We start from the raw sequence: 21,356 nt of genomic DNA, 5'->3' as shown, positions 1-21,356 counted from the left end.
GAGATGATGGCAACATCAGCACTGGTCCTGCATTGGTCCTCGCTTTGAATTAGTAAGATCAAGTAGTGGCTTGAGTTCCTGTTGGTAACCAATACCAACAGAGAGCTACTTCATTTTAAGTAGAATTTCTTTTAAGGACTCTAGCTAGATTAGAGGGGAAAAAGATTGCTGATTTGTTGCCTATGATAATGGATCATCAAATGTTTCCCTTTGTCCCTCGGTTGCCTCCTTAATTGATGCCTTATGATCCAAATGATCCAAGTCCCTTGCATGATCCCATTTGTCCCTAATGTTGCTTAATTAAGATGAATAAATTCCCTCTAATCACCATTTGGAGATCAAGACTAGTTCTTGATATCCATTAGCTAGACTCCAATATTAAAAATGTCTCCCAAATATGGAGACAAACATTTTAACATTACCCCAATGTTATTTCTCTCAAATTGACAGTTTCGATGGTATGCTTGCTCCTCACCGTACTTTATCAATTCCCTACTCGATCCTAAGTACCCATGAATATATGGTGGTGTTCTTCTGTTGTTTAGTTACTCGTCAACACATGTGTTTTCATGTGTGTGTGAGCTGCTTGTAGTGTCACTTGACTATTCAAGTTTCAATGTTGGTTACTTTTCCTCTAGTGCAAGAAATGGTTGAGCAGATGTTTATCCACCGTTGGCCTTTATTCTTGGGTAGCTCAAAGTGTCATGCACTTACTTGGATCATCAAATGTTTCCCTTTGTCCCTGGTTGCCTCCTTAATTGATGCCTTATGATCCAAATTACTATATTATTGGATTGAGTGATATGGCTACTGCTTGTTTGCTCTCCAAATTACCAAGTGATGAATATATAATCCCTTTGGAGCATCCGCCCCATGCTATATATGTGTATTTGACCATGCTTATGATGGATTTCTTTTAAGGACTCTAGCTAGATTAGAGGGGAAAAAGTTGCTGCTTTGTTGCCTATGATAATGGATCATCAAATGTTTCCCTTTGTCCCTGGTTGCCTCCTTAATTGATGCCTCATGATCCAAATGACCCAAGTCCCTTGCATGATCCCATTTGTCCCTAATGTTGCTTAAGATGAATAAATTCCCTCTAATCACCATTTGGAGATCAAGACTAGTTCTTGATTTCCATTAGCTAGACTCCAATATTAAAAATGTCTCCCAAATATGGAGACAAACATTTTAACATTACCCCAAGTGATTTACTTGTCGATGATTAGATGGTTGGTCGATCACTCGTACACTCGGGGGTGGAGCAAGTGAGGCTTGGTGTGATGGCACAAATATCAATATCTTGTGCATCCTACCTGGCCTCACTTACTCCATCTCTGGATGTTAATATTTGTTTCGACCAACAAAGTATGAGGCATTCCATTTAGTTGATACCACTTGGCTCTTTCTTCCATTTTAGTGCCGATGATTAGAATGTTCGGTCAAGCTGTACACTCCGGGGTGTCGCTAGTGAGCCTGGTGTGATGGCACAAATATCAATCTCTTGTGCATCCTACCTGGCCTCACTAACGCCATCCCGGGATGTTCATATTTGTTTCGACCAACAAAGTATGAGGCATTCCATTTAGTTCATACTAGCTACTTCTTAATTGCATTGGCCTTTCTTCCATTTTAGTGCCGATGATTAGAATGTTTGGTCACCTATACGCCGCAATATACTTTGTAGACGAGCCCCCTTTCCCGGCCGCCGTTCCGTGAACGAGTCCTTGATGAGACAACAACGCCGACATGCCTCTCCGGCGCAGCACCACTTTTCTTCTCTCGCCGTCCGGTGCGTGAACGAGTCCTTAATGCCAAGACGGTGCCAGCCTCCCTAGCATCATGCCGACCCCTGTTGTCGCGCTTCAGGCCGTGTCGATCATGCGCCCTGCACTCTTCGCCTTCTTGCCCGGTGAACTAATAGACTAATCGTTGGAATAAGGAAGCCGATGACGGCCGATCGCAATTTAATCTTGCGACCGGCTGTCATCGGTTTCCTTATTCCAACGATCAGCCTATTGGTTCACCGGGCAAGAAGGCGACAGTGCGAGGCGCGGGACACACGGCTTGAAGCGCGGCAACACGGCCCGGCATAATGCTGGGCAGGCCGGCACGGTCTTTGCATCAAGGACTCGTTCAGCTGGACAGCGAGGGACCGGCGTGGTTCTGCGCCGGAGATGCAGATCGGCGTTGTTGTGTCGTCAAGCACCCGTTGACGGAACGCCGACCGGGGAAAGGGGGCCCTTCTGCAAAGTATTTGTGTTGACCAACAATGTATGAGGCACATATTCTATTTTGTCATTCCATTTGCTTTGAGATTTTCAAAATGCCGATGATTAAAATGTTTGGTCACCGTACACTTGGGGGTGGCGTAAGTGAGCCTGGTAAGATAGCACAAATATCAATCTCTTGTGCATCCTACCCGGCCTCGCTTACCCCATCCCTAAATGTTAATATTTGTGTTGACCAACAATGTATGAGGCACTTATTCCATTTTGTCATTCCATTTGCTTTGAGATTTTCAAAATGCCGATGATTAAAATGTTTGGTCACCGTACACTTGGGGGTGGCGTAAGTGAGCCTGGTAAGATAGCATAAATATCAATCTCTTGTGCATCGGACTTGGTCTCACTGACGCCATCTCTAAATGTTAATATTTGTGTTGACCAACAATGTATGAGGCACTTATTCCATTTTGTCATTCCATTTGCTTTGACATTTTCAAAATGCCGATGATTAAAATGTTTGGTCACCGTACACTCGGGGGCGGCGTAAGTGAGCCTGGTAAGATAGCACAAATATCAATCTCTTGTGCATCGGACTTGGTCTCACTTACACCGTCCCCGAATGTTAATATTTGTGTTGACCAACAATGTATGAGGCATTTATTCCATTTCTCTTGTGCATCGGATACTTGTTGGTCTCACTTTCTTCCATTTTCATCATAGTAGGAACTGGATGGAAGGACCCCGATGCAAGCGAGCCTGGTGGGTAGAGATGACGGAGCAAAGGAGGAACCGGATGAAGACTACTTTGTATCTCGAAATTGTGAATTTTGTATGAATTAAGAGTTGTATGCAAAACATTTGACACTTGCCACTATATATGTATCTCGATCGGGCTCTAAGTAATGTGATGATGATGTCTATGTTATATCTGTGCAATGTACATGATATTTATATTATATCTGAATGTTGCTGTATATAACCTGTGTATCCGTATTGTGTATCTGTATTGCTGTGTATAAACTGTATATGTATACCAGGCAGCACAAAATCGTGTATAATACAAGCAAATTCTGTGGCGCACTAAGAAGCAATTCTGTGGCGCACCCTTTTCTGTGGCGCACCTAAGAACAAGTGCGCCACAGAAACCTTATTTTTGTGGCGCACAGTCAGGTGCGCCACAGAAAGCTTATTTTTGTGGCGACGTTTCTGTGGCGCACCTCCCATGCGCCACAGAAGCCATTTTTGGTGCGCCACTGATGAGGCTTTTCCTACTAGTGCGGCGATGGTGTCGCCGGTGGAGGGTTGGGTTGGCCAGCCCGGGATGGTCGCCGACGTGGGGGTCCGACCTGAATAAAGGCGGCGGTCCTAGGGCCTCTCTTGCGTGAAGAGGAGGACCTACCGGAGGCCTGGACTCGTGATCTGGCTGGAGGGTTGAGTTCCGGAAGGCTCCGCCGGCGAATGTAACAGTGCTTTGCCTGGAGTTTGCTGGATCGGAGGTATTCGGTCGTGCGCACTCATGCGTTTATTCCGACTGTTTGGTTCTGGAGGGAGCGGCGTGAAGCTCTTTTTCTGTGTTGACATCAATTGACTATGGATCCATGATGAAAGTCGGAAGAAGAGAATTTCATGAAGGCCGGAGGGGAGGACTAGCTAAGGGAGGTTCAAGTCTCCGCGCTGTTGAGGGGCTTGCTTGGTGTCCGGGCTTCACAGCAGCGGTATGAAAGTGGGAGCGACAACACATGTGAAGCGCAGAGTCCTACCTTTCAGGGTGAAAACCCAAGGTCTAGCCTTAACTGCCTGGCAGTGATCTTGGTGGAGGCATTGTTTTGAGAGTGGGGACTATCTTCAGGGTGAAAACCTAAGATCTTTGATCGGGCGACGACGGTGTTTGAGCATTGTTCCCTTCTTGGAGGCGTCGTTTTTTGGAGAGTCTGTAATTCAGGTGTTGTCATGGCGGTAGATATAGCTGTTGTTAGGCCCGGGATAATGTAGCGGGACTTTTGTTTCTTAGTTTTCTTTTCCTTTTTTTTTGGCTTTGTGCATCCGTAGTGCCATTAGGGTGGTGCGTTGTTGCAGAGGCTGGGTGTAATTGGTATCTCTTGATATTAATATATTCCTTTATCGAAAAAAGATGACATGGAGAGAATTCTTGGTCGGATCCGGTGGGATCAACTGATTTAATCTCGCACTACCTCCGGTAATCACATCGCCTAATTCAAGAAAACTACCAAGTTACCGCGTCGGCAGATATAAATGCACAAACATTTTTCTATGTGGCACCGACTTCGCCGGACTGGACTCGACGACAACCGCTCGCTGGAGTGCTAGAGCCTAGTTGGTGCTGGATCCGGCCAGCCTAGACCAACCTCCCTTGTTCCTACCATCTCCCATGAAGTTCGTATATGACTCCTCTCTTTGCTAGTCCAATCAGAAAAGATAAGCAAGCTAGCTCGTGGACGCAACTAGTCATCCATACATGGCAGATTACCTCAAGCAAGTAGGCGTGATATTGCCATAAGACCAACTGACTGAACATGAAAACAGGCACACCGATAGCTTTGGTGCATGCCATGATTTTCTCTAAAACAATTTATTAGCACCCAAGTACCCAACCGATTACAGTTTCTTGCGATGACCTTCGAACCTTCTTCAAAGCATCAGTCGACCCACTAGTAACTTAGCATCTCACCAATCATTCAGTATGTGTGAAGGCTCTCAGGGATCACCTATCTTGGAACATAATGATTGCTATAGATGCCTCCGTATCGAGTCTCTCCCAACCAAACATATACTAGTGAAATCTGAGTATAAAATTTAACAAAAGTTGTACAAATAAAATTGAACCAAATATTAATTAGCACTAAAACCGGTGATTTCTAGAGCAGGTTCCCCAGGTTCATGTCTTTCCACCCCTTTCATGTTCTTTAATTTATCTTTTGGTCCTAGCCTTCTTTGTGTTCCATGAGTTTACTTTCGCCACTTTGGGTGGTCTTCCTCTTGGACGCTTGATAGTCTTGGGGGAGCTTGATTGCTCCCTTTCAGCCTCCATGCTTTTGTTCTTAATGTTTTGGAGCTCATTTGGTGCAATCGAGCCCGTAGAGGTATCGCCGTCAGTGTCATCTGCAATACGTACGAAAAAAACGTTACTATGAAGACCGTGCATATATGATCTTAGATCTGTTAAAGCTATCGTAGTCTTGCACACTTCATAATTGTCTGAATCAATCTTCTCCATCATATATTTATTTCCCTCTTTGCAAAAAAGGGACAATATACACTAGTATTAGGTAGGGTGATAGAAGGGTAATATTAGACTGATGCAAATATGGTCTTGAAAGATTTAAAGATTCAATCAATAGGTTTTTCAAGAGCAAACATCCGATGTTTTTCTACTGCACAAAACTAAGCGCATGGATGCTTGCACATAGTCATATTGATGAAAAGATCAACATTTGGTTTGGAAGTTTATTATACATACAAGTTGTCCACTTGAAATGAAGGTAGTATCTTTTCCTGAATTTTTTGTCTTTGCATTGAGTAATTTAAAATGCCTCATTTTTATAACATATTCAAGTGGAAAATGGATGCATATTAGAATAATTTACTAATGAATACCACGAGATAGATTAAGAAACAAAAAACTGAAATTATGGGCAACATAATCACACATGGAGAATATGATTCAATATAATAAGTCTAGTAGTGTGTTTGAGCTATTTATTCTGTTTACGGACATACTTGTGTAGCATTTGTGTATATCCTTAGTAATATGCAAAACATTAATTAAAGCTTGTCGGGATTGAAGAATATAAAGAAGAGAATATGTGCAACATATGTACGGATGAAAAATACTACCATAGCATCGATAATTGAGGAACTTACTGCAATAGAATGTTCGGCCATTGAAGTTTTCTTTCTCCCTTTGTGTTGATCCTCTGGGTCTTGGTAAACTTGTAGGTGTTTTAGCATCCTTCCAATTGTTTGTTAGTCTCTTGTGCAAACACTCATGCTGCATAAATAATCAGGAATATGCAGTATATAGAATCAAATATTTGTAAGTAGAATAATTTCATTGACAAAAATGGAATGATTATTAACATTATAGAAATTATTATTTTTTCCTAAGAAACATAGCCTATAAAATTGTCTTGTTGTTATAAACCAACACATTATAAATAAATCATGATATGAAAGGTCTGACAATGAGCAACGTAAGCTTAGTATCGTCCATGCTTGTTCCATGTTTAGTAAGCTCTTCAAAATTATTGTCAAGAAATTTTCATGCTTGTAAACAAAACCAACAATGTTAAATGCCAACTTAGTCAAACACATATTAAATCGTATAAAGAAAAACTTAACTCTAGAAAGAAGCACTCTTGTAAACAAAACTTATGTGCAACAGAGTACATCAATTATAATAAAAGGTCAATTACCAGATCAGCGGATTTTTCAAAAGAGTACAAGTCATGGACACTTGTCTTTTGAATAAATTGATGTTTTGTGACTTTTTTGGTCTCAAGAAAGCGAAGTGCATCCCTCCGAGTACGAAAGACATATTGGCTAACAGGATCAGTAAAATACTGCACAGAATTAATAAGGATTAGAAGTTTCAAAGAAATTTCAACAAAAAATAAAAGGTTTTTAGTTTTTATTTTTTATATACCGGATCTTTCCTCATTCCCTGCTTTGTTTTTCTATATACTATTTCTTTGACCCATCCTTGCGGCAACGCAGATGGGTTGAATTCCACCAAGGCTAGAATCTACGATATAACAATACAAATTAGTCTCAGACTGTCAAATAATTGAAGATATAAATGGTGAATTATGTAGCGGAAATAGTGGTAGTATGAAATACATTATCTCGAGAGTTTGTGTCGCATTGTCCATCTGTGTCACACTCAGTGATCTTCATTTCCTTAACATAGAGTAGTACATCTTCTTTAGAGAATAAACGTACTCTCATTGCAGGCTGAACATAAAACTGCAAAAATATACACAGAATACTATAATGTGATCAGAATTGATGTATGGTGTGAGCAAATTTATATTGTCGACTTTTGATTATAGTATTTTCCGTGGCATGTATATATGTCATATTTCTCATATTTGTTAGCCTAATCAAATATGTAATGCTTGCTTAATTCACATTCATTCATCTACACTTAATGCCACGTCGCATGTGGAAAGCTACATGAACAATTGGCAACCCTTCATCTCCCCAGCAGGCAATTATAGACAATCCACCAGTGTTGAGTTGATCGGTTTGCATGCAAATTGTTTTCCTAAAGTTTCACTTTGTACACTTATTAAATCATGCTTACCATCAAACATGAGTTTTAATAAAAATTTCATACGATAAGATAAAATCCATGGAACTTATTAGAATCCCATGCATACAAATAGGTAATTATGAAGATATATCTTATGAAAATACTGTTTAATGAAAATGCTAACTATACAATGGAACCTTACCAAACAAAGTTTTTGGGCCCTAATGGTGCATGGCAATCCAGGGCATTATCCATTGGAATCACCATGTAGCAAGATCAGGGAGGGAAGTTGTGATCCCTCCATTGATTGAAAAATTTAAATGTCCTAGTGTGTGGTGGCACGAAACAAGAAATTTCAAGTGCTTGTGTTAAAAATGTCAAAGATTTTGTGTGGACGTGTATATTAGGGCATGTACAATCGGGGCACTTTTCTAGATGCTTACGAGAAAAGGAAATACCACTAAATAATAAAAATAATTGAAACACACGTCCTTCCAACTATTGACGGTAATGTGACATGCAAAATTTTCTCGCTGCTGGTTCCTTTTGGTCTCATCGAGATGCGTATTCATTATCCCACGGTATGATTGCTGCACCCTCATGGAGCTCTCACAGCGCTTTGGATTTTGGGCCGCTCGATCGAGCTGGCGTGGCGCGATCTCGGCCGTCCGTTCGGTCCAGGGCGCAAGGCCCTCGCGCGAACCCGCATTTTATCCATGGGTCGGTAAAAAGCCCTCCCGGCCCGGCGTTGGCGCATCGTGTGCTCCTCCCCAATCCCCGCCTCTCCTCCTCTCCCCAATCCCCGCCTCCCCTGCCTTGAGCCGCCTCTTCTCCTCTCCCCAATCCCCGCTCCCCATTCGCCGCCTTGAGCAGCGCCGGCGGTTGATGCAGGAGAGAGAGGAGCAGGTGCACCATCTCGGCGACCTCCTCCGCGGCGGCGAGCAAGGCGCGAGTGACGGGCCACCGCGGGGGCGGCGCGACGGCGGGCTTGCCCTTGAACCGTGCGTCGACGTGGCGCAGGAGGGCGTCGACGGCGCCGCAGAGCTCCGGGCCGGCGGCGGAGAGGCGGAGCACGGGGCGGCCAAGAGGAGCGGCGCCGGCATGGTCACGCTACGCCCCCGTTCTGGACCTCCTCGCGCCGTTCTGGAGGTGGAGCAGATGGGTGCTCTAGGGGCGGTGCTGGGACAGAGGTGGAGGAGCAGCACGGGGCAGCTCTGGGGCGGAAGTGGAGCAGAAAGGGGCGACCATGGGGGCGGCGCTAGGTGGAGAGGGGCTTGGCTAAGAATTAGTCCACCTACAGGTCCGTCCCTAGCTCCTCTTTCTACAATCCCCACATCTTATCATCTTTGTTTTGCATGGTTTTCTCTCTCCAATCTCCCACATATCCTCATCTTTGTTTCTGCAGGTTTTAGTTTATCTATGCCTACAAGGTGTTTGACAAAAATCCTGTAAGGGAGAGATGAACCAAATCTGATATTGCTCTGTTGTTTACTCAAGAATTTCGTTTTTCCAGAAATTTAGTGAAGGTAATATTATGGCTTCAGTAAATGGATTTTTCATTTATATGCCATCCATAGATCTCATATATTCCAAGCAATCAATTGGATAATTGCAATGATTTTATGGACTCAAATTATTTGGATATTGATTAATCTTGCCTCTACAAGAATTCAAGTAATTGAGCTCTTATTATATTATCTTGTTCCAGTTTTGTAAATGTCTTTCCCGTGTCCTCGAAATTGACAGAACAAAGAAAATCTTCCTGTTAATATTCAGTCCATGATTTACAGGCCACAATAGATTTATCGCCGGGTTTTTACGTGCTGCTATGATTCTATCTTACTTTGCCGCCTCGCTGATAAGGATTAAGCCGTCTCTCCGATAAAGGTATATGGCGTGACCGGCTGGATGGACTTGCAGGTATTTGATGATTTGTTCCTATACAACTTTGTTGCATTTGAGTACAGTTTAGTCTAAGACAAACTATTTATAATTCATGGTAATCTAATCGATGCGCATGCTTCTTATATGCAACGATATTCAATGTTTTCTCTACCTTGTATTATTAATCTAAATAAAAGCATGGATCAGCAATTACTTTGACATGTAGTTTTGAGGCGTCTGTTTTGTTGCATTTCCAGTAGTCTCTTGCAGGTAACCATCTATCTCACTCCTCTCCTTTTCATCTTTGTATATTTATATTTTGTTTTAACTTTTACAAGGTGTTCGATGAAAAATCCTATCAGGTTATAGCGGAAGATTAATCAATGTAATGTGATTTTTAAAATTGTGTTTGTGCAATGAATATACAGATTGGCATTCATGTATGTGCGATTTTTTTCCTTTTCAGATCCATTGTATCTGAAATTCGACTATTTAATGATTTATACTTTTTATGCTGGAATTTGTCATTGTACACAAATATTCAATAGCAATACCAATGTATGTATTTTCTACAACTGAAATCTTATTCCAAGTTCTGAATTTTGTTGGCATCAGAACCATATTTGCCAGAGGGCGACTCTGAAGGCTGCAGCCATAGAGATGAACAAGTACAAGGAGCAAGGTTATCTCTCTCTCTCTCTCTCTCTCTCTCTCTCTCTCTCTCTCATCACACACAGATCCTCATCTTTGATTTTGCATTCATTTACTATTGTTTTGTAAATTGTGTTTGTCCGTTGAATGTGAAGACTGACATTCATGTACGTGCTATTTCTTGCATTGCTCTAGAGATTTGGTTTGGTTAGTTATTCTCTATTCTTGTGGCAGACATATATTATTTTTTATTCCAAATTATTAGTGGACAATCAGTGGATAACATAATTTATTTACCTCAAAGTATGACTTGGCCAGTGATCTCGTGTCGTATTACAGTTTTTTGCATTGTTGATAAACTCGATCTTGTTCGTGAAATCTTTTGTTCGAGCCATTTATTGATTGAATATGTTATATATACATGACTGGAGGATGGACACTAAGTAATTCATATGCTGTGCTAAACTTGGTTAGTCATACTTACAAAGAATTAGCTATTTAAGTGACAATATTAAATATTAGTTTGGCTAGGAATCATTGCATAATTTGTTTGGATGCATATGTTCTTATACAAAGGGCCCAGAGAAAATATATCACATTTCCTTTCTATCATACCAATGCAACATATGATGTTTAACCTGCCACCTACGTGCTATATAGGACTTTCCTACATGTTGTTCATCTTATGGAGGTCCGCATCATTGTATTGCAGGTGGTTTTAACTATGTATTTTATAGCAGCTCTGTAAGGGTTGTCTCAGGCGCCACTGTTGCTTATTTTGGTAATTCCCCAATCTTACTATGCTTAGGAGTGCCCACCTATAATTGAACATGCAAGTTACTTCCCCAATCTTCTGAACTTTTGTCACTGCTTTGGTTCTTCTTCAGAATTTAATTTGATATCGTTGTGGCTGATAAGAGAATGCAAACTAGCAAATTAGGATGTATGTGAGGATCAACAAACTACAATAGTCGTCTAAAGCTCTGAATTATTTGTGCAGTTACGCTGGTGGGGCAGAGCGCTCCTCCGGAGATGCTGCAGATGCCGACTTACCTCGCCATGAAGCACGACACCAACATGTAGCGTGTCGACATAGTCCGGGCTTACAGCTTCGGGGCTCTCTACTTTGTCGAGGTTAGTTCACATTGACATGGAATATGCATCTGAATTTATGTGCGCTCCTTCTAATCCTGTTGTTTTTTCTAATTGCCATCTGATCGTGTGCCTATGGTCTGATGAAGGTATTATGTTGGCTTTCCAAAGGCACTGCCAGAGGATGGGAAGAACAAGAAATCTGGGAAAAGATGTCAGTTATATCATAATACATAGGTTATGCACTTATGATGAATACTCATGCGGTTTATTATGTTAGAAGAAAATACATGAAACTGCATGCGTTCCTGAGCAGGTTCAGTGTCACTATATCATTGATATTGACCATACTTTTGGTACAAAAAATGTACAAACGGCACACCAATTCCTAAGTAGTGTATTTTCTTTGCTTATAATCCTTCTCTATGTAGGTTCTTTTGGTATGCCTTTCTGTTAAGAACATGAGTAATTTCAAACTATGGATCCTTCAATGCATATTTGAGAAGTGTGTCCCTATTTGGTATGTTGCCTTTGCTCATGTTCCTTCTCTAAGTGAGTAATCTCATATTCGGGATCTTTCTATGAATATTTCAAGTTTGGTGCCAAATGTTTGCCTTTGCTCAGCCTTTCTCATCATTTTTGTTTTTCCTTATCAGGGCGTGAAACATTCATCATCATGGAATCCAGTTTATGCATTCTCTTTCTGATGGCACCTAAGACCTAACGTATCATAAATAATAAAATAATCTGAAGTCCTTCACACACCTTGGCTGCGTGTATCTGCCCATCTTTCTTTTATTCAGAACAAACAGAGCATCGATATAGCTCATAGCTAAATCCAAACACACAACACGACAATACCTAGACCTGGCACTGAAAATTAGAAAGAAAGCACACCACAAAGTAATGGTAATAGTTCAGCTTTTGGTCTAAAACAACAAACAAAATTGCTTTGATACAAATTTATGATGTATGATGATTATACCTACAACGTTCTCCTTATTTATTTGCTTCAAAGATTACAGTGTTTATCTTTAAGATGTAGACTTTATTTACACATTATTGACTATTTAATTTGTCTTTCTCTCGCTACTCTCTTCCAATTGTACATGCCATCTCCACAACAGAGGTTACATAGAGTGTTGGAAATCATGCATGCTGTCACCCCGCCATCATCAGCCATCTAGCGCTACAGCCCTCTTGGCCCGTCTAACGTGAGGTACATGAATCGATATATGTTTGGTACCAATTATTTTGTCTAGAGCTTATTCAGTTCAGCTCATCAGTGGAAGATGTTAAGCTGACCTGTATTGGTGGCCAGTATGTACTGAGTTACATGTGCATAGTAATATTCAGTTCAGCTACTCATCATAAATCCTTTTCGTGCGGTTTTCTGGATTATAAAATTAAGCATGGAGCATGCCTTGCGAAAGATTTGACCATGGAGTTTACTAGATTTGATTTTGCCCTTTCATGATTTTTTTCTATTTAGCTCATTGGTTCCTTATGTTCTTTGCTATTAAAGCATTAGCGGCCTCGATAGTACCAGCATCGGGATCGTCATCTAGGTTTTTGCCTACTATCTCTAGACCGTATGTTGCGCCACAATGGACTGTCGAGAGATCAGCGGCAGCGAGATACAGCCTACAGGTACTTTCTCCTGTTCTTTCCCCATCTATCAAGTATTGATGCTCTTTACCTATTTTTGAAGGCGAACAAATTCAGTTCAACAAATTATGGCACTGTTTCCTAATTTGAAATGGTGCTTATGAGAACTTCGAATTAAAAAACACTACTTAACTTTGCCACTAATTCTACTCTACAGTCTACATCTGTACATATTCCCTATAGAACTTGCGACAACTATGCTGAACATAGAAATGAGGTGCAATTATTTTTGATAAGCTATCTAATGAGGTTTCCTTTCTTACAAAAGGCCCATTAGTTCGAGGAGATTGGTCCCTAACAACTGAAGCAGCCATTCAGTTGGCCTGAAGGACATCAACAACAATGGGAGCATTTGTGTCGACATATTGAAGGACGAAAGGAGCTCTACTCTAACTATTTCCAAGCCAATGAAGGTTTGTTCTTTTTTGAGTGGATAAACTCCCCAGTTTCATATGTCAAGACTTAGAAATTTAAAAAGTACAGTGTTCTTCATATAAATTATGCAGAACATACTTTATATATGTGTACTGAATATGTTTCTTCGGTATGCAAATTAAGTGCACTGTTTTACTGGATTATACCTAAGCTTAATTACTTGTACCTATCCTGGTCTTAAAATATCATTGGTATTTGTAGATCAAGAAAAAATGCCGGTTTATTAATATTTATACTAAATATGCTATTTCCCCAAAAAAAAAACTTTTCACGGCAATGAGGCGAAATCTCAAGTCTGAATTCGCTTCTCATTTCGTTTTGCTGGGTAGATACTGCCCGTTTACATATGAAAAATGGTTTATTTATTTTTTGAGAGTTCGTTAGTACATACACATTTGTTTTTCGAGAAAGCGCTTCCTTTTCGTTTCATTTCATTGAAAAGATAGAAAAATGTTTACATCCCAGGACATAGGGAGGAACTATCAGTGCACATCCCAACTGGATGGCAGCACTACTCGATACAGGACGTACACATTTGTTATCTTTGGTTCTTTGCAAATTCCAATAAGAAATTGCAACCCGTCCATGTAATCTGGAATAAGAACTTTACTTACAGTACTTCCATGTTTTCATTCTGCTCTATAACTAGCACTTTTTTTTTACTTTTCTGCACTATAGGCAGAATAGGGAAGGCTTCCAGTTCAGTTACTTCCAGAGATGCATGGTTGATAATTGATGAGTTCTCAAGGCCCAGTTCACTTACTTACAAAGCTGACTAATAAATAAGGAGTTTTGTAAAGTGTTTTTCATCATAAATTAGGAGTTTTGCAAGTGGTTTTCATCATAACATGGTAGGCACAGAGCAATTTCTTGGAAGTGTTGAAGTAGAATATGTGCTTACCTATTAATTTAAATGTGCATTCACAGAGATTAAAGCATGTGGACCGTCCGATTTTTAAGCATTAGCAAGGGGTTGTGGCCTTGTGGGTGACACCGTATGGGCAGCACGATTATTCTTCACCGATCAGTTTTGCATTTGTTCAATATGACTTGAAAAAAGATATACTTGCAGATATGGAACAAACCCTGTCGAAGACATGCCTGATGCCGATGGCAAGAAAAACATCAGTTGATTCTCCGTTAGGTGAGTATGAACCGTTCATGTTAAAATGATGCCAACTCTATATTGCTTACCATCAACTCGGACCTAACGTTAATTATTACGTGAATTACTTTTCAGGAAAGTTGTCTAATAGGTGACACGGGCCGCCGATAGTTCTCTTCCAGCTATCTAGGTGCTGTAGAATTTTTACCGTTCCACTCTTCTCTTTTGCTATGTATTGGACATATGAATCAACCGTACGATGCAATAGATGTCTTCTGCATCTCTTCTAGCTGGTGGCTTGACCCTTCCGTGTCCTTCGTTCTGTATAATTGTGTTTGCTTCATGTTGCTATCTCCACTCTTATTTTTTACTGCTTTGTACTTTCTACTAGCTGCCATACTTGGTTTGGAGAAAAAGACTTTGTATTGAAATGGATTATCATATTGGCAGCTTTTTTTATCACACTTATACGTCTATTTCATCTATTTTTGTACCACATTTGATCTTTATAATCAGTCCATTTAGTACACAGTCATCATCTCTATGTATTTGGTCTTCTGTTTTGTCTTATTAGTTGTACAACGTATTCTACGGGGAGAGCAGAACTGAGTATACTACAATTGGAAAGTACATTTGAGGCGAGTATGCTATGCTTTCTAATGATATAATTTATTATATTCATTAAATTAACGATTTTAAGAGGGTATTATATACAAAATAAATTTTCACATCAGATCTACGGGGTCGTGCGTCAAGGCGCACATCTAAATCTAGTTGTTACAATAAGCCGGGGGTACTCTTAATGCCATAGAGACCTTAAATTTCCACAATTGTTAAGACTCTAGTTGGGCCTCAAGGTGGGGCCCACTAGCTAAATTTCTTATTGTTTTTCCCAACTGCCCAGGCGTACGAGCTTGCTCCAGAAAATGCAATTTGCTCGATTCCTCTTCTTCTTATAAAAAGGAAAATCCCAATTTCTTTGATTCTTTTTCCCTAAATCGTCTCACTCCTAGTGTATTCCTTGCAATTGCTCTTATTCCCTCCCCCACTCGAGGAGAAGAACTGGCTATGAAGATGGTGGCGCCATCGGCCACGGTAGAGCTGAGGTTAGATCCATGCATGACTGAACATCGAGCAGGTCGGCTCTAGGTGTGTAGCCATGGATGGCGACCCTCTTGTCGCGGTTCACGTCTTCTAGTCTCAGCGACTAAGTGGTAGGTGACGTGCCCGTCAACAACGAGGTGCCAGTGGTGACTTCGTCAATCTCAAGATATGCCGGCTCAGTCCCTCGGAGCTGCTCATAGGGGTAGAGTGTGCGTGCGTGCGTTCATAGAGATGTTTGTACGTGCGTGTTTGTGAGCGTTTGCGTTGTACTGTGTTCTAAAAAATAAAAATAAACTAGGGTGCCACCAGATTGGGCATGCAGCCATGCATGACGACCTCCCACTGTTGGGCATTTCTTACCCATCCATCATACTACCTCCGATTCAAGGAATAAGGCGTCCTTGTTTTACGTGCTTTTCGTTTGACTAAGAATTACTTCAAATATATAAAGATTGTTTGTATGAAATTAATATCATTAAAAAGTGCTTTTCAATACGAATCCAACGATACTAATTACATATAATATAACCAAGATTTTGTTGCTCATTTTTTATGATCAAAGTTCGCCTTGGAATACGCGTGCGCCTTATTCCTTGGGACGGAGGTAGTATTTACTTAGCATCGGGTGTGGTGCTCAATCGAGATAGGCCTTGGGGTCATGTGAGACACTTGATCTGGGCTCCCTCCATTGTGATGCATGTCCTCATCCATTCCACTCGTTCTACCAAGCTTGTGCGAGGTTGTGGTAGAGAACAGCTTTCTCCGCAAATCTGCATGCCCAGGAGAGAGGAGAGAGAAATTTTCATTTCCTATTGCTTGTGGCCAGGTTGCACCGGTAAGGGCAACCTTAAAAAATTCCCCTTATAGCCGCACCCGCAATGTTTAAGGGTGACCTTAAGGCAACATTTTCCCCAATGGCCGACTATCAGGGCATCTCCAGCGGTCCGTTTGCGTCCGTCGTGAACGGAAATGCGTCTGGGCTCAGCTCCAGCGGGGCGACGCAAAGTGACCGGTCCGTCGCCAGGTTTGCGTCTCCACGGACGCTCCGCGGTCGCGCCGAGTGTCCGCCGAAAAAGACGTAGGACCCGCGCGTCAGTGGCAGGGAGGCCGATATTATCCCCGTCAGTGGCCATTCCCCGCGCGAAATATCAAACTAGACCGGCGCGAGCAGTCCAGAAGTGATGGACGTCCTCGCCACCGCAGCCACCGCCATGGATGCGGAGCAAACCCTCGCATCCCCCGCCCTACACTCCACCGCAGTCACGCAAGTAGCCCTCCATCCGACCTTAGCGGAGGGCTACATGCTCGTCAATAGAGAGGGGATCGCCGGCGTCGCTCCTCCGGCCTCGTCGGTGAGATCGGTAAGTTCCCAGCTGCGTCCTGGAACTCCCGCTCCCTTGCAGGTCCACCCGGCGTGCCGCCGGTGCAGTCAACCGGGGCGCCGGAGCAGTTCAACGGGGCGGCGGTTCCTGACCTCAACCGGACGCCTAGAAGCGGTGACTCCTGCGTGTGTGTGACTGTCGTGTATCATGCGACTGACGTCCGGTCATTCGTAGGCGTATTGGAAGGACCACCATGAGACAGACATCCTGTACTTGATCTTCGGTGGTGGATTCGTTGGCAATGATCGGGCTGGGATAGGCCCGCATGATGACTAGGCAACAACGCAAGATGCGGAGGACATCGAAACCGCACGACTGTTCGCCACCCAGCAGACGCAGCCAACACCCGTGTCCGTCGACGACTTCGATGACGCGCCACCACAGCTTGTTCCCACGGTCATTGCTAGCAAGAAGAAGGGGAGCCGCAGGACACAAGGCTTCGTGGACGACGAGGACACGTGTTCGTGCGACGCGTGGCTGGCAATGAGCCATGACTGTATTAATGGTGCGCAGAAAAAGGGCAAGGTCTATTGGGCCAAGGTCTTGCAGCAGTACAACGAGACCAAGATGCACCCGCCCTACCATATCACAAGCTCTCGGACGGAAGAGTCCCTCCGAAAAAGGTGGAACTACATCAAACAAGAGACAACCAAGTTCTGCTCGGCGGTCGAACATGCTAAGAACAACCCCGTAAGCGGCGCTGGCGTCATTTCAGTGGTAAACACGATACAACCATCATCATTGTACACTATTTGCATCATTCTATGTACATCATTGGCGGCTATGATTGCAGGTATCCCGCGTCTTGGAGAAGTTCAGGGCGACGCATAAGAAGGGCTTCCATATGTTCCATTGCTGGGACGTGCTCAAGGACGCCAACAAGTGGATGACAAGCTTTGCGTCCTACAACAAAGCTGTGAGGAATGGGACAACGATCAACCTCGATGGCGAAGACGACGATCAAGGACCTCCAGCCGTTCCACCTCGCCCCCGAGGCCATAAGGCTACCAAGGCCGATCTAGCCCGGGAGGCGCAGGCCATTGCGTTCATCCAGAGCATGGAGAAGATAATGGCCGGGAATCTTGCCGCCTTGGCTGCTAGGGACAAGAAGAGGCGTCTGGAAAAAGAGGCCGCAGCTGCCATCTACCACAACCTCGCGAAGGAGGTCATTGAGGTCCAAAGGATGGACGTCGAGGCCAAAAAGGCAGACGCCGAGGCCAAATTGCGTGATGCTGAGGCGAGTAGGATGGACGCCGAGGCCAAGACCCGTGCATAAGACACAAGAATCATATTTGTCGACTTGAGCGGCATCGACGACGACATCGCCGAAATCCGCGCGCGAGACGCCTGATCGCAATCGCCATGCGCCCAGCACCTTGGCCTCCTTTTGGACTTTTTTTACTATTGTTCAGACCTTGTTGTGCCCCTTTTGCTCCACTTTGCGCCGTACCTTGTGCAAAGTGTGATGAATATATTGCTGACCTCAATTTGCGGCTGTAATTTCGTGCAAAATTGACGCTAGTTCCTTTTTTCGAAATCTGGCATGCGTCGAAAATGCGTCGCCCCGCTGGAGCCAGCCCCAGACGCAAATGGACGCGCGACCATTTGCGCGTCTAACAGGCGACGCAAGCGGACGCCCGCGAATATTTTGGGTGTCCGAAATGCCTCGCGCCGCTGGACATGCCCTCAATGCCACATAGGAGAGTCCCAAAGCACCCAAACTAATAGTCCATTGGCCAGGATTATGACCTTGACGTCCAAGGTAAGACTTCACCCCCTCCCCGGCACGCACACATTGTACATGGCCTTAGTAGTTAACTTTATAATGTGATTATATGCGGGAGTGGTGTTTTGGAACATGGGAGCATATGCTTCCTATATTTTGAAATGCATCTTACACATATTTTAAATTTCAAAAAAATTGAAACAAAAAATTCGCACGTACATCTTCACGTGCTACGCGCTCACAAAGTTGTTTCATAAAAAATGAACTTATCATGTGACGTGTGTAAAAAAGACAAAATTTAGTGCTGAAAACAATGCTTTTCATAGGATAAGTTTTCTCTTTTTTACATAGGCCACAAAAAATATTATTTTTTCGTGAAACTTGACGCATACACATATATTATGGAGATGTACATGTAGAATTTTTTGTCAAAATTTTTCCACACTTCGAAATATGTTTTGTTGGTAGAGGGAGCATACGCACCCAGGAGCCGAATTGAATTTCCGGATTATATGCTTTGTAGCAAGTTGTTCATTTACAAACAAAGATAGTACATGATACGGTGAAGGTAAAAAAAATATTACCTTGAACATCTTGTCCATATTCTCACCTCCTGCTCTGATCTCAACCAACCACCCCTTTGGAAGCCATTCGTGCGCCTTCTGCTTATTATCACGACAGAGCAATCCACACACCGGTCATGGATATATGTAAAACCAGAATAAGTAATGAAGTCACCCCCATAGTAAGGAAAACATACAGGAAGCATACTGCTACATGCAGCTTTCTCCTTAGATTGTATCCAGTGTTCATCCATCTCAGCGAAAAGGTAGTTCAAGACCTCTGCCTTCATCCTGAATTTCAATCCTGATGTGGGAGAAACAAAATACTGCAAAAACAAATTAATCACATATCTCAAAATAAAACAAAACAACCAAAAGCATGAATAGAGCATGTTCAGGTGCCAAATCGTTGTACTGTTATGCCTCTTAAGCATCTTCCGTTTCTAATTTATGCAGAACATACCTGGTAGGGGGTGCCATCCTCACCACGTTTGACTTCCATGACCCAGCCATCGGGGAGCCAATCTGGTGGCTGCAACATGTTCTCCTCGATGTCCTCTGGTACTTTCTCTTCCATTCCCTTGTATGTGATTGATGAGTCCGCCGTTCCTAGATAAATCTCTGCAAACTCTTGGTTTTCTTCTATCTGTGTTAACCTGTCCTTATATATTCTTCAGATCTAATATAACCACGGGAAAAGGACGTTGTTTAATGGTAGGTGGATAGCTATTGACAGCTAGTAGGACAGATAATCGCATTTAATGTGTATATTTCTTTTTTGGGGGTGTGTCAAATTGGAAGGGTGTGAATGATATATGATTTTGGGATGTGGAAAATATGCACGGCAAAATATTTTATCTGTGTTTATTAAAAAAATACTATAGGAGTATATGATTTCTGTCAATGGGTTGAATAATGTCATGAAAAATAATCATATTCATTTTTATTCCATATGTGCATTGTAATTTTCCGTGTTCATTTCTATAAATAAAAAAACTCGCCTCTGTCACACCGTACTATTTACTTCCATTCCCTCGTCTGTGTTTGATGAATCCCTCGTTACAAGATAAATCTCTGCAAACTCTTGCCTTTCTTTTATCCGTGTTAACCCGTCCTTATATATTCTTCAGGTCTAATATAACCACAGAAAAATGGACGTTGTTTAATGGTCGGTGGATAGCTATTGACAGCTAGTAGGACAGATAATCACATTTAATGTGTATATTTCTGTTTAGGAGTGTGTCAAAATTGGAAGGATGTGAATGATATATGATTTTGGGATGTGAAAAATATGCACGTCAAAAGATTTTATCTGTGTTCATTTCCAAAAAAAAAAGACTATATGAGTATATGATTTGTGTCCATGTTGGAATGATCTTATGAAATAGAATCATATTCATTTTTATTCCCTATGTGCATTGTAATTGTCCCTGTTCATTTCAAAAAAAATCTTGCCTATGTCACACCATACTATTTAATTCCATTTATCATTGTAACAAAATAGTGAGATTGTATAGAGTCAGATGTCAAGATTGCAGATGTCAAGATTGCGGTTGGGATGAAAATGGAGCGTATACATATAGAATTGGGAATTCCCACATTTGTTTTCGTATTTTGATGCGAAAGCGGAAACAAAAACCAAAACCACGAAAAATAATCTAGGTCCAGACAAACTAACTCAACCAACAGAATGTGAAAGAGGTTGAATTGCACTAGAGCTTGGCAGTAATGGGCAAATGGAACAACTCAGAGTAGTCCACTGAGAACAGGGCATGCTTAACTGAAATATCTAGACATTTGGCATAGGAGCAAAGATGTGGTCAGGCTTGGGAGACATGATCAGCTCCCCAAGAATCTTTCGATAGGACAATAGTATTGTGTTGTGCCTAACTACACTTTACAAGGGATTTGAATGTATGCAGTGATTTGAATACCAACAATTGGTGAAATAGTTGAATTTCATGCCACCAAAATGGAAGACAATGTATCTAGTGGAAACCAAGTTACAATAAAGAAAATCACACAAGCTCAACTACTTGTGGAAAGAATGGTCCTTCCATATACTCTTCCCGTTCCATTCTATAGTGTCTATAGTTTTTTGGCACGAAAACTAGCACAAGATTGTTCTTTACACAAGACCGCCTAAACTAACGATTTGAGATCAGAGTAAAATGAGGGAATCGGTAACTTCCTAAATTAACATAACAAATCCACAAATCTCTCTGGTTGACTCACCATATATGTGC

At 42.1% G+C, this 21,356-nt stretch overlaps 1 protein-coding gene across 1 annotated transcript; it reads right to left on the bottom strand.

Annotated features, from left to right (window-relative positions):
* Positions 1-5,107: 5,107 nt before the first annotated feature.
* Positions 5,108-19,662, bottom strand: LOC124668185. Its single transcript, XM_047205360.1, has 8 exons — positions 19,574-19,662; positions 19,308-19,436; positions 19,132-19,209; positions 7,086-7,211; positions 6,892-6,990; positions 6,662-6,808; positions 6,111-6,237; positions 5,108-5,348 (listed from the first exon to the last, which is right to left on the bottom strand). The coding sequence occupies exons 1-8, from the start codon at positions 19,649-19,651 to the stop codon at positions 5,158-5,160; spliced, it is 975 nt and encodes a 324-aa protein (XP_047061316.1). The 5' UTR covers positions 19,652-19,662; the 3' UTR covers positions 5,108-5,157.
* Positions 19,663-21,356: the final 1,694 nt, after the last annotated feature.

Source organism: Lolium rigidum, chromosome 6, assembly GCF_022539505.1.
Source record: "Lolium rigidum isolate FL_2022 chromosome 6, APGP_CSIRO_Lrig_0.1, whole genome shotgun sequence".
In the NCBI taxonomy this organism is placed as follows: Eukaryota; Viridiplantae; Streptophyta; class Magnoliopsida; order Poales; family Poaceae; genus Lolium; species Lolium rigidum.
Note: the sequence above shows the minus strand (reverse complement) of the source record. Positions and strands in the feature narration are given on the sequence as shown.

Coding starts and splice junctions, on each gene's coding strand:
- LOC124668185 (XM_047205360.1), bottom strand. CDS start 19,651: ATGTTGCAGCCACCAGATTGGCTCCCCGATGGCTGGGTCATGGAAGTC. Junction 7,212..19,131: donor ATATGGACAAGATGTTCAAG/GTAATATTTTTT, acceptor ATATTTTTGCAG/TTTTATGTTCAGCCTGCAAT. Junction 6,991..7,085: donor ACACAAACTCTCGAGATAAT/GTATTTCATACT, acceptor GTTATATCGTAG/ATTCTAGCCTTGGTGGAATT.